The sequence below is a fragment of the Lissotriton helveticus genome, chromosome 10 (genome assembly GCF_964261635.1).
Source record: "Lissotriton helveticus chromosome 10, aLisHel1.1, whole genome shotgun sequence".
Taxonomy (NCBI): Eukaryota; Metazoa; Chordata; class Amphibia; order Caudata; family Salamandridae; genus Lissotriton; species Lissotriton helveticus.
Window position 1 is genome coordinate 143,048,757 of NC_136071.1, and position 12,630 is coordinate 143,061,386.

Sequence of the window (12,630 nt, forward strand, 5' to 3'; positions counted from 1 at the left end):
CGTGTAGTCTTGCAGTGGGAGCTGTCACAGAGTAGGACAGCCTTCCCAGGAACAGAACGTGTGGGAAGTGCATTTGAAAGCATGAGAGAGAAAGAGGCGTGGAATGTACATTTTGGTCTCGAAGTGCAGTATTATGAGCAGTGGTGCACAAATGAGCACTGTGTTGTACATTGAAGAGATGAAGTGTGTGATGCTATAAGCAGTGGTGCACAAATGTGAACTGTGATGTACGTGGGAAGAATTATTAATTTCTTACTATTGGCTTTGACATGGCCTCATGTCATCCTGAATTCTGACTCTTCCTTGTTTGAGGTGTTTGCTGTGTGCACAACCAGGCTTGCAAGATATTTGGGTTAATCACGTTCAAGAATTTTTTTGTGGGAGATTGTTTAATGTACCCTGGAAGGCTGTGTGAGCTTTGTTAAGATAAAGGCTGGAACATGTGAGAATGTAGAGGGGATGTGGGAACTCCTTTCTGCCGTGGAATGCTTACCTGGAAGCTGGCCAGTTCCAGTAAGTTTCCTTGTGCAGGAGGAAGACTCTCGAACCTTCTAGTGTGTGTTTTGAGACTATAAAGCTGAGGTTTGTTGACAGCTAAGTTGGAAGCTCACTTACAGAGTAGACGTACTGCTGTAAGACAAACGGAACCTGAGACCCAGTCAAGAGTCCAAGCCAGCTGTGAACGGGTCCCCGCAGCGTGAATTGGCAAGGATGTCGAGTGAACAATCGGGTGAGGTGACTTATTTCTGACTAGTGCCATTATGATGCGTGGCTGCGGTCATTTGAATTGTTTGAGTTTTGATTATTGTCATTGTGGTGTGGCCAGTGGCTTTGATCATTTGAGATGTTTTCTTTTTGATGTGTAAATGAGTAAGAGTGCACATCCAAAGTAATAATTTAATGTATCTAGAATATATATATATATATATATATATATATATATATATATATATATATATATATATATATATATATATATCTTGCAGGAAATCCAGTATATTTCCTTGAGTCTTATCTCATTTTATTTGCTGCTTGTTTAGTCATTAGTATTATTCATGCATTTAACTGTTGTATTTACCAAGTGTATTATTATTGCATAATATATCTATGTGTATTTGAGTGAGATCCATTTTGGCATCTGGGAAAGCTTTTCTGTTAGAGAGCATTGCATAAATAAACCCCAAGCCTTCTTCTAAAAAGAGAGTCTTTGAATTTTGTAAAATAAAACCCTTTTCTAGGTTTTGTTTTAAGTCTCCTGCTTCGCCGTGTTTGAGCTACCATGTGGGAGATTCTGTATTATCTGAAAGGCGAAGCAAGACCGCTTGTGTTTCTACCTTTATGACTGGGAGCAGCATGTTGCTGTGTGGTTGAAGAATACAAGGGTGGGAGCAGCAGGTGTCAAAATACCCCATGTGTTGGAACTCTGTAGGTGGACCTCTGTTTTAGAGCTGGCTTATTGGGATTTAATTCTCTTAGGTGGCTATAGAGACACTGTGATATGCCATAGGGGGCTACAGTCATTTATGGGGAGCTGGATACAAATCCTATAGGAGTGGGAGAGGAGGATGGTGCCTCTAACTAGACTTACGAGGGGCAGCATGTACATTTTGAAGAGTTGCAATCTCTGTGGGACTATTTTATGGGATGGTGGCATGGTTGGAGAGGAAAAGATCTGATCAGCTTTGGCCCATTGTTAATTCAGAATGTTTTGAGGTGGCTAAACAGTGGTTCTCCGGTGCCAGCCTCCCTCTGCTGCTTTTCAGCCTGTGTGTGTGACACTTTGTCGAAAGCAGGCAGGTCTAGAAGGATGAGCATGGTCATCGGGTTCTGGCCATCTTGGGTGAGGTACAAACTATTTCAGTGCTCTATTTCAGTTGGAAACCTCCTGATAGGACTTGGAAGTATTACTTTTTATGAATTGTTATAGTACAGAACATGCAACGATTTCTCAGATTTTGATGGGTCAAGAAGAACCATGTTGGGACAGTAGTTCTCTGGTACTTCTTCATCTGGGGATTGTTTTTAGAAGGATATGAATGCAGATTCAGTGAATGGTTTGAACATTTAAGTAAATGAGCTATTAACTATAAGTGCTGATATATCCAGCATACAAACATGTTCTTTTCTATGTGGGCGGGCATCGACTTTGGGTTGGCCGGAGGCAGCGGAGGGTTCAAGTGGATGGTTTAGTAAAATGATAGAGGAGGTTGTTGTGTTTGTGGAAGGCTAATAGTTTAATGGGCTTAAATGTTGGAAACCTTGATCCTTTCCTGCTAAGAAATGCTCAAGTCTTGAGCCGAGGTCTTTGTGGTGGTGTGGTCAAATGAATGTGGATGTTGAGCATAGCTTGAATGATTTGAAAAGGTTGACTGGACAAGGTTGAAATGTGACCCCAAATAAGACTTTGTTAGCTACAAAATCCTTTTGCATCAACATTTGTATAGCTATATCTAATCTCTGTGAGGAATAAAACAACCCGGTAGGAGTGCTCCTCTATTTAAAAAACAAAAAACATATCATTAGACCAGAGCACTTTCACTTTGCATTCATTTTCGTTTAAAAAATACAAAGAGTTGTGGAGTTGTGTTTTTTAGTGACTGCACTCAAACCTAGACCCAGTGCACTAAAGCCAGGGCCAGAGTAATTATGCAATTGTGTGGCTGTGGTGTTTTTTGCATAGTTAAGGATTTTCCGCATTTGCCATTCCATCAATCACCTGTTGTGTAATTTGCAGATTTTCACCCCAAAAAGATTTCTGGGTCAAATGAGTGAAAAGCTACTAAACGCTGCTCGATGGCAGGCCCTTTGCAAAGGTTAACTGGTAATCTTGCAGTTGCTGATTGCTCTATGTATGTGTTACATCGATAATCATGATGTGCTATTTTGCCCAGATAGTGTTAAATGTGTAAAATGGTGAAAATAATCAAGTAATACTGCCACAAATTATGCCGCATAATTTGCCTTTTCTTGCCGCATAGTTCAGTCACATCTCACACATCATTTGGTCCTCCTCTGCAACATAATTCCAGAGTCCCTGACTAAAACAAACAATTCTCTTCTGCTTTAAGAACTAAGACCGGTTTCAGAAGTATCACACACAAAGAGAGGAGTTTGAAAACAGACTTGTTTATTGCCTGGACGGGTTCTGGATCGGTCCCCGGATACACAGTCCTCTATTCCATTGTGACATTAAACAGTAACAGTCCACAGGTCATCCCTGAGTAGAGAAGCTCTATTCCCACGAGAGTTCAAAGGTGTCAATGCCAGTTCACTGTATAAAATGTATAAATAAATAGTTGGTTTTCAGTAGGAAAAGGTTGGGATCAGCACAAGCGGCCTGGTCATGTCCATGGAGCGCTTAGCACTTGACAAGAGCCTGGAACTCTGTGAAAAGAAGAGAGGAATGGGTGTGTTAAAGTCTACAATCTATCTTGCAGAAATCAGTTAAATACTTGATATGCATGCTCGCAATGAACACACTGAAAATTGTAACATTTATCAACAAAAAGTGGTCAGAAAGTTGTGCAAAACCCGCTTTGTCTCATCCCAACCTTGTAAAATCTCACCTTTTTCCAAAAGGACAAGGCACATTAATGCTATTTCAGCTAGCCATTAATAATTTATGCTGGGAAAATTTTATAATTGGAATGTTGCAAATGGTGTCACCAAATACATTTATTCTGTATTTTTTTCCTTCGGCGAAAGAACCCCCAGAATGTTTCTGATTTCCAATCTTTCGTGTTCTTTTGTGATGTTAGGTCATGTTGTATGGGGCGGTGAAAATGTTGAATATTCCACAAATATCATGGAATTCCAAAAAAATGCCAAATTCTACCCAGCCGAATAAATGTGGGAAAATGTGGCAACTTGTTCAGCAAACACTTTTTTTAACAGATGGATTTATAGTTTTCCTGAAATGTTTCGCCAAGCTCCATATGTTATCTATATTTACACATCAAATTAACAAATCGACTGAAAGCTGCTGATTCTCATTTGTTTCACAAGTGGTAATTGTTTACTTGGAGTTCCAGTAGATAGAACTAGGCTAATCAGGACTTCAACTCAGGCATCTGTAGCACAGGGCTTTACAATTTAAATACTTATAGCGTATGAAAAAAACAGTATGTTTCCATGCATTCGTTCAAGCCTTTATTTGATGTCAATTTTGGCCTCTTTCAGTTTTGTGAATTCTAATTCTATTTTCACAGTTCATGCATGGCTGGTGCGAGGACTGTAGTGCAGTAGGTGAAGTCACATTTTGACACACCCGTCCATCACAATGGGGCTATGTTGTTCCACAGCTGGTGGTACTCTAGGTGGCAGCATAGTATCACAGCTAAATCATCAGCCGACCTTAGATACAATTTTAAAGGAAAAGGGAGCATCCTAGTTACTGAGTATATGTTTCTTGATCCAAGGTTGCCATATATCTGCCACACAGTAGGTAAGGAACTGCATAGCTGGAAAAAGGGGCAGGTGGCCTGCAGGGGCAGGCCGTGTTCTAAGATTGAGTGCATGGGAGACATAACAGCCAGAGTAAAGGCTTTGACTTGGGGCTTGAGGGGGGTTTATCTTCTGCACAAGTCCAACTTCCATTCTCTAAGATTCCCAGTCGCACTACCTACTGGGTGACACTTAATAAAAAAGGAGGGGAGGGATGAGGGGTTACAAGACAGGAACTAAAAAGAGGGGGGAGGAGCCAGGTCAGGCCCTGCCTTCTTTCGCTTGAATCCACATCCAGCTATTGACCTCCATTGTGCTCTTTCCTGTCCTTCGGCTGAATGCAATTGCACAGCAGAAAGAGAAATGGGAAACAAGGGAATATGCGCTGCATTTCTGATGTCAATAACATGTCACTGTCTTGTCTCTCCCCAGCATTGCCTATTCGGAGAGCCCTTAACAGGATGCGGAAATACAACGATACTGCAGGGAAGTGGAAGAATGAGTACCGCGGTACCATGCTTTACACTCAAGTCTTTTATACCACCCAATCCTAGTCTCCACTATGTCCTCATCCTGCATTGCCGCGCAGTAGACCTTTCACACAAAAAGGTACTACCGGGGAGGTACAAGGAAGGGGTTGAAGGAAGTATGCAGTCCAGGTGCTTACCTTCCCTTCATTGCTTCTAGACTGACTTTTAGCAGAACAAATGGCCATGAGGACACACCCATGAATGTAGTGGGAAGAGAGTGGGGAGGCAGGTGGCTGAGTGAAAGTGGACAGTTCAAGAACTTTAACTATCCAGAAGTAGAGCGGTGTACCATCTCCGTTTACAAACCAATTGATTGTTAAATTTCTAATGTCCTTTGGGACACCTTGGGCGAAAATATCCCTTTATGATGATAAGTTATCTCACATTCCATAATGGATGTCCTTCTAGCCATCTGTGATAGACTCTCGTAGTACACTCTTAGTAAAATATTTAGCTTAAGACATTGCATTGGAATATAATTGAGCATTGCCACAATGATCCATCATTAAGTTCTGGACAGTTCCCAAATGCAACATGACCATTTTTCCCCAGTAAACTTCTATAAGTAATTTGGTTTTGGCGCTTACCATCAACTCCGATCTTGCCATCACCATCAGAGTCACCAGCTGCCAAAAAGGTCTTGGTCTCCGCATCAGTCAGAGCTCTTGCACCAGCAGAGAAGTTCTGCAGGAACAGTCTGGTGGGAAAAACAATGAAAAGAAAGATGTCAAATTGAGAGCCGGATCTCAGGCCTAGGGTAATCCAAGTCTCACACCTCACCAGCTATGCCCCTGTTTCTATTCTGCAAATTCTGGAAACTTGCTGCAAATTTGAAATCCACAAAGCAAAAATCCACGGAATATTCATATGCTGAAGTAATTGAACTTTGGACCCTTTATATCTAAGGTACAGCCTTACTATTGCAGAGTAGTGCAAAATAGCCATATCTCCCTTTATTTTTCTGACACTTAAAGGGACGGTGTAATAATTGTGCAGAGTCAGTATTACAATCCTGTTGAGGGTTGTGAGGAGGAGAGTGGACTAGAAAAAAACATTACCCATTAAGAAAAGAATGACCATGCCATGAATTTAGCAGATGAATATGGACTCCTCTCTTCCCCTTCCCTTAATTCGTGATATTTTATTATTGTGGCTAATGTTTCCTGTAGTTTACCTTGATGTCATTCATCTGTTTTTTTACAGCTTTTCTTATTTGTTTTCTCATTCTCCTTTTTAAATGTTTTCTGACATATTACCCTTTGTTTGGTTACCCTACTATTAGTGTGTTCTGTTCTTAGTTTCCTCCTAATGTCTTTTCATTACATCGTTTCCTTTTTCTTTCTTTTCTGGCCTTCTATCGTGTTAGTTAAGCTCCCTCCAAATCCCTTCTCTCCCAGTAGCATACATCTGCTGTTAGTCTTTCCTCGGTCTCTCTGTTGAATGCCCCTCCCCCCTATGACCTCTATGGCCTCTTTGTCTGTGATTGGCCCACACTCACTTCAGTTCATCCTCCTCAACGAATCCGCTCCTGTCCTGGTCAATGATCTCGAAGACCTGTTTCACCTGGTCGTGGGACTTGCTCTTCAGGCCGGTCTTGGCGAAGAAGGACTTGTAGTCGAAGGAATCAGCAGCTAGGGGGCGGAAGCAACAGACAGCAGGTGTTACAAACATCATTAGCCCATTTCAGGCTCTTGTAAAAAGAGGATGCGCTGGGCATACAGTGCTTTAAATGGGCAGGTGCTGTCCGGTACTGAGTACCTGCGCTTCTTCCATTTGAAATGGAGAGTACCTGCAGTTATCAGCACTGCTGCTATATATTTAAAGGGGGTGTAGCCATTTGTAATGTAAATAGCGAGTACCTGCAAATCTATATTTCAATTTAAAGCTCTGGTGGGGTGGGGGGGTGTTGTAGGTATAGGCAGGGAGACACAGAAGGAAGGGCAGAGGCAAGGGGCGACGCTGGCAGCCACAGGGAAACACAAGGGATTTAGAGGGAGAGACAGAACATGATGGATGACGGTGACAGGTCAGGTGCAGACTAGGGGTGACTCAAAGAGTGTTCGTCTCTACTCATCCTTCAGTTTCTTCTAATCTCGCTCTCTTTTTATATTTCCCTTTCTCTGCCCCTCTATGACTTCCACCTCTCTCGGTCGCAGAGATCCAAAGCTTCGAAAGAGGGGTCTGGAGAGGGGTGGAGACAAAAGGGCGGGCGATGTGGAGAGAGAGATGGAGGGAGAGAAAGAGAGGGTGAAATAGAGAGTTAAAGAGAGATAGAGATGGAGGGAGGGAGATAAAGCGAGAGAGAAAGAGACAGCAAGAGAGAGAAAGAGATGGAGGGAGAGAAAGAGAGAGAGAAAGAGATGGATGGAGAGAAAGAAAGAGAGGGTGAAATAGAGAGCTAAAGAGAGAGAGCGAGATGGAGGGAGATAAAGGGAGGGTGAAAGAGAGCAAGAGAGAGAGAGAGAGATGGAGGGAGATAAAGGGAGGGTGAAAGAGAGCAAGAGAGAGAGAGAGAGATGGAGGGAGATAAAGCGAGAGAGAAAGAGACAGCAAGAGAGAGCAATGGAGGAAGCGAAAGCGAGAGATAAAGAGAGAGCTAGAGAGAGAGATGGAGGGAGAGAAAGCGAGAGATAAAGATAGAGCTAGAGAGAGAGAGAGATGAAGGGAGCGAAAGAGAGAGAGGAAACTAGAGAGAGAGAGAGAGAGAGAGAGAGAGAGAGATGGAGGGAGCGAAAGAGAGAGAGGAAACTAGAGAGAGAGAGAGAGAGAGAGATGGAGGGAGCGAAAGAGAGAGCTAGAGAGAGAGCCCGAGAGAGATGGAGGGAGAGAAAGCGAGAGATAAAGAGAGAGAGAGAAAGGGAGAGAGAAAGCTAAAGAGAGAGAGATGGAGGGAGAGAAAGAGCGAGCTAGAGAGAGATTTAGGGATAGCAAGCGAGAGAGAAAGGGCTAGAGAGAGATGGAGGGTGAGAAAGGGAGAGAGGAAACTAGAGAGAGAGAGAGAGAGAGAGAGAGATTGAGGGAGCGAAAGAGAGAGCTAGAGATAAAGAGATGGAGGGAGAGATAGCGAGAGAGATTGAGACAGAGAGGGTGGGAAGAAGAGAAAGAGAGAGTGAGTGAGTGAGAGAGAAAGAAAGAAAAAGAGAGAGCGATAGAGGGGGAGAGCGCGGGGGGAGGAAGAGCAGAATGGCTGAGAGGAGCCCGGGAGGGGTCAGTGACTCGAAGGGAGGGCGCCTGAGAGGGCGGTAGAACTAGAAAGTGAGACAAGCAGTGAGCGGCTTAGAGAGAGGCTATAATTCCGGGAAAGACAAGTGGAGAGGATTGTCGAGAGAGGCGTGGACAGAGGAGTCTTGGGGAGAGACGTGAAGACAGGGTGTGCACAGGGGAGGCGGCTGCTTTAAAGGGACAGGTACTGTCCAGGCAGTACTCACTTCTCAGTACTGCTCCAATGCTTTTAATGGGAAGGTATCTTCACTTCTCAGTGGCACACAGAGACTCTGGGATAGTGCGTATCTGCACTTCTATATTTCCATTTAAAGTAATGTTTAAGAATATAGAATAAGGGGATTATGGAAGTGACCGGGCGGGTAGTGGGGGGGTCTAAAAGAGGAAGCAGGTGGAGAGAATGAAGGACTCAGATGCAGGGGCTGGGGCGGTGGGGGAGAGAGAGAGAGATGTTAGGTCATAAAAAAAGGATAAGGCTGCTGGACTTTAACTGGGCTGAAAAAAGTGCAGGGTCCCTAATTGGGTGTGGCTACATAATTAAGGGCATAGCTTAAACATTCAAACCAAACTTCACATAGTTTTCAACCTACTCGCAGAACTGCAACTGGCATACACGACAATTGTTGAGTGTTTTCTACTGAGAGGCCAAGGATTGGATGAGCATTTGTTCTAATGTGAACACCCTTTTGACCCCCTGACAAGTACTGAGAGATAGTCACACTGCCTTCAGACCCTGGTGGTTCAGAAATCTCTCCGTGTTTTTGCCTGTAAATAAGGACATGAGTACAGGGCCCAAAAGGGGCCGTTTCAGAGTCCCTTTTCAATTACTACTGGGTCTGAGAGGCGGATGGGCCCACTTAAATCTTTGGCTGGGGGATAATATAGAGCAGAGTGAGAGAAAGGCAGACTGAAACTGGGCGATTAAGCAGCATACGGGCGGCAGAGTGCAAAGGCGAGAGGCCAAGGAAAGACAGGGAGAAAATTGTGGGATGGCCTGAAGAGGAAGTGAGTGAGCGGCACACATATTGAGATGGGAAGATGGGGGAGTGGGAAGATGGTGAGACTCAGTAGGGTCACAGGTAAGGTGTCAGCAGGGGGCGCTCGGGAGCTCGGGCCTACCTTGGCAGCTGGCCAGAGCAGCGGTGATGTCAGCCTCGTTCAGGATGCCGGAGAAAGCCATTTTAGAGCTGAGGGTGGAAGGAAAGATTGAGGTTAAACACGTTGTCATCGGTAGGACCGCGCAGAGGAAGGCACACATTTCAGTGACATGTAGTATCGCCCTGTTGGCACCCTTGGACCAGTAGGGGGCGCCAGCACGGTCAAATCTGGCATGACCGCAAGAGGAATGCAATGCACCCAAAACCCAGGCTGGGGCAACAGGAAGGCAGGAGCTTTCCTGTGGGGTCTTCCAAAGTTAACCAGCCGTGTTGCTATAGAGGAATAAAGATAAATGGGTCCAGTGCTGTCTTTTCAGCATTTGGTTCTGGGAGAACCCAAACACCCCCACACGACTCCCCCACCCCCTTTAACCCCCACCGAATACCAAGGCAGAACACTGGACTTGGTAGCAACAGTAAACCATTTCCATGGCTGTTTTTTGGTTTCCACTTAAAAGTAATTTCAAACTGGCCTTCGACCCCATACCCAGCTCTGCAGCGCATCGTTTCCAGGGCCCATTATTTCCAGAGTTGACTGTTTCCGGCACCCACTATTTTAGCAATTTAAAATTCCCGGCCCCCAGGAGCCCAATTATTTTCGTATTTCATCATATCCGGAGTCTGTTCCCCCTCTCGCGGCTGCTTGCTTGGCCCACCGAATGGTTTCCGGTAAGATGTCGCCCCTTGCTCAGCTCCAAAGACTTCATCCAGGCCCCCTTGGCTGCAGCAGAGTTCGGCCAAGAGAGACAACTCACCTCGGGTGATGGGATTTGCTGCTGAAGTGAAGTGAAGATGATAGCTGAGGCTGTGGCCTTCCTCGTCGGAGGCTCGGCCTTTTATACCCCACGACCAAGACGCAGCGCCATATACAGAAGCCCCCTTGCCACCGGAGACCCCAAGGGAAACCATAGCTGCCCTGGGTTTGCTGGCTTGTCAAAATGATATTTATAACCCCGAGAAGTGCACACTGTGCTGTCGACAATATGGAGACGGTCCGCGCCTTACAAAGTAGACCCCGGGCCTGCGCCTAATTATAGGGAACACATGGATATTCGCGCGTGCCTCGGATTCTCCCAGGAACCAAATGCGAACGCTCTAGTAAACGACGCGGGCCCGTGAAATGAATTTTCTAGTCCCTAGAAACAAGACTTGGGCGCTAATGGCGCTATTCGCAAAGCGGAACATAAGCAACCCGCAGAATTAAATTGCAGCACGTGCGCCATATTTCCAAAGAGCCACTTGGCCAAATGCACGTACTTTAAAAATAATTTAGTGAGTTTCCCGCTTTACAGTGTTTGTTTTACGGGGAACAGGAAACCATTAGAATCTGTGGGAATATATCTCATACCCAGCTTCACAGTCTACAGAATACGTATTTCACTAAATGTTATTTAAGTGTAACATGCAGGTTGTAGCTAAACTGTTGTTTGTTATCTATGAGACTGTGTAATGGCTTCTTTACTTCATCCCAAAGTGTGGTCTTAAACAAACCGTCGGAACTGCTGGTGTTTCATTTCCATTACATGCCAAAATAAGGAGCATGCACAAAACCAGCAACATGCCTACGTTTTTGGCGTTATGTGTAAAGGGTATTTACATTAAGTTTTAATAAAAAATGTGAGGTCGGGCTCCGTTAACCGTGCAGTGCTAAATGCGTCTGAAACACATTTTGAAAAAGAAAAAAAGATAATGTACATACGCCGATTGTCATCCTAAAGCACAGCTACGAAATAAAAGAAATTGACAATATATCGTAAACTTTTATCAAACTATTATTAATGAACAGGTGTCGACACCCGTCAGTTTGTTTCAGAATACTGTTACAGTCGTAGTAGACCAGCAGGTGGCGCTAGAGGAAGGCTTATCCGAAACCAGGGAGTCCTCCCTCAGGAAACACCGAATGATATTTCTGTGCTCGGGAATCCGGAAAGGGTGCCTATAGTGCCGGCCGCCACATCCATTCATCAGCCGTTTCATTGGCAGCATGTGGTGTGGAAAAAGACGACACCAAGATAGCAGGTGCAGTATTACTGCCTGGCATGTTATTAAAATTTGTATGGACATCATAAGAGAAGGGCTGATATGATAATATCACCCCTCACCCGCCTTAAAATCTCTAGGAAAACACAAATAAAATAATCAAAAATTATATCCACCATTTAACATTTATATAATCCCACAAATGTTCTAACATTTCTATGGCCCCACATAGTCCTAAACTGTCTCATAAAACCTACACAGGCAACAGATACATAAATACAACCAAAACGACATTTACTTATACTATTTAGCATATTATGGCTTTGCATAGTCTTTAAATCTTTCTGGATTTTTTTTGTATATATTTATTTTTATGAACCTCTTCACTGCTAGGCCTTTTCCCTCCCTGTGCTAAGCCTTTTTTTTTTGCTATTTGGGGTAGTTCGTGCTTAGGCCCCTGTACGTTTTTATCCATATAAGGCGTCCATGCCAAATTTGCGTGCTTTTCATTCAACATCTTGAGGATTGTAAAGGTACAGAGGGTTTGTGGATTTCCCGGGAGGGGACTGAAAAAGTGGCCAAAATACGGCAAATTTTTGTTTTTTTAGGAAAAATCGGAACAAAGTTCTGCAGAAGTAAGCATCTGGTTTTTACCCTGTAAAAGGTATCAATAAAGGGTTTGTAGTGCTAAAATCACCATCTTCCTAGCTTTCAGGAACAGGCAGACTTTTGTCAGAAAACCAACATTTTCTGCACAGTTTTGGCATTTTACTGGGACATAGCCAATTTTCCCTGCTTTTTGTGCTTTCAACCTCCTTCCAGTTAGTGGTAGAAATGGGTGTGAATGCAATAATGGATCCCGGAAAACTATACATTTCTGAAAAGTGGACACAGTTCGAAATTCGGGTCATTTGTGTAGAATGGAGATCCTTGAAGGTTTTCTATAGAAACTAGCAATTGAAATAAAAAAATATTGAAATTGAGTTGAAAAAAACAGCCATATGTGCCAACATTTTCACCTGTAACTTCTTCTAAGTTTGACAGATTTTTGAAAGCAATATACCATTATGTCCGCTGGACCCTCCTGGTTGCGGGGATATAAAGGACTTGTAGGTTCACCAAGAAGCCGAGGTACCCAGAGTCAATAGCTGAGCTGCGTCTTGCAATGGTTTTTCATTGTGTGCCGCGTATATAGCAATTCATTTGGTAAAATATAAAGAGTGAAAAATAGGTACCTAAAAAACCTAGATATTTACGAAATGGGAACAAAATATAGAGTTTAGAAGCAGTGGTTATTT

At 43.8% G+C, this 12,630-nt stretch overlaps 1 protein-coding gene across 1 annotated transcript; it reads right to left on the minus strand.

Moving 5' to 3' along the window:
* Nucleotides 1-3,107: 3,107 nt before the first annotated feature.
* LOC144786037 (parvalbumin beta-like) lies at nucleotides 3,108-10,195 on the minus strand. The gene is made up of 5 exons (XM_078664964.1): nucleotides 10,108-10,195; nucleotides 9,315-9,382; nucleotides 6,472-6,604; nucleotides 5,561-5,670; nucleotides 3,108-3,384 (listed from the first exon to the last, which is right to left on the minus strand). Exons 2-5 carry the CDS (start codon nucleotides 9,373-9,375, stop codon nucleotides 3,359-3,361), a joined length of 330 nt encoding a protein of 109 aa, XP_078521090.1. The 5' UTR covers nucleotides 9,376-9,382; nucleotides 10,108-10,195; the 3' UTR covers nucleotides 3,108-3,358.
* Between the last annotated feature and the right edge of the window lie 2,435 nt (nucleotides 10,196-12,630).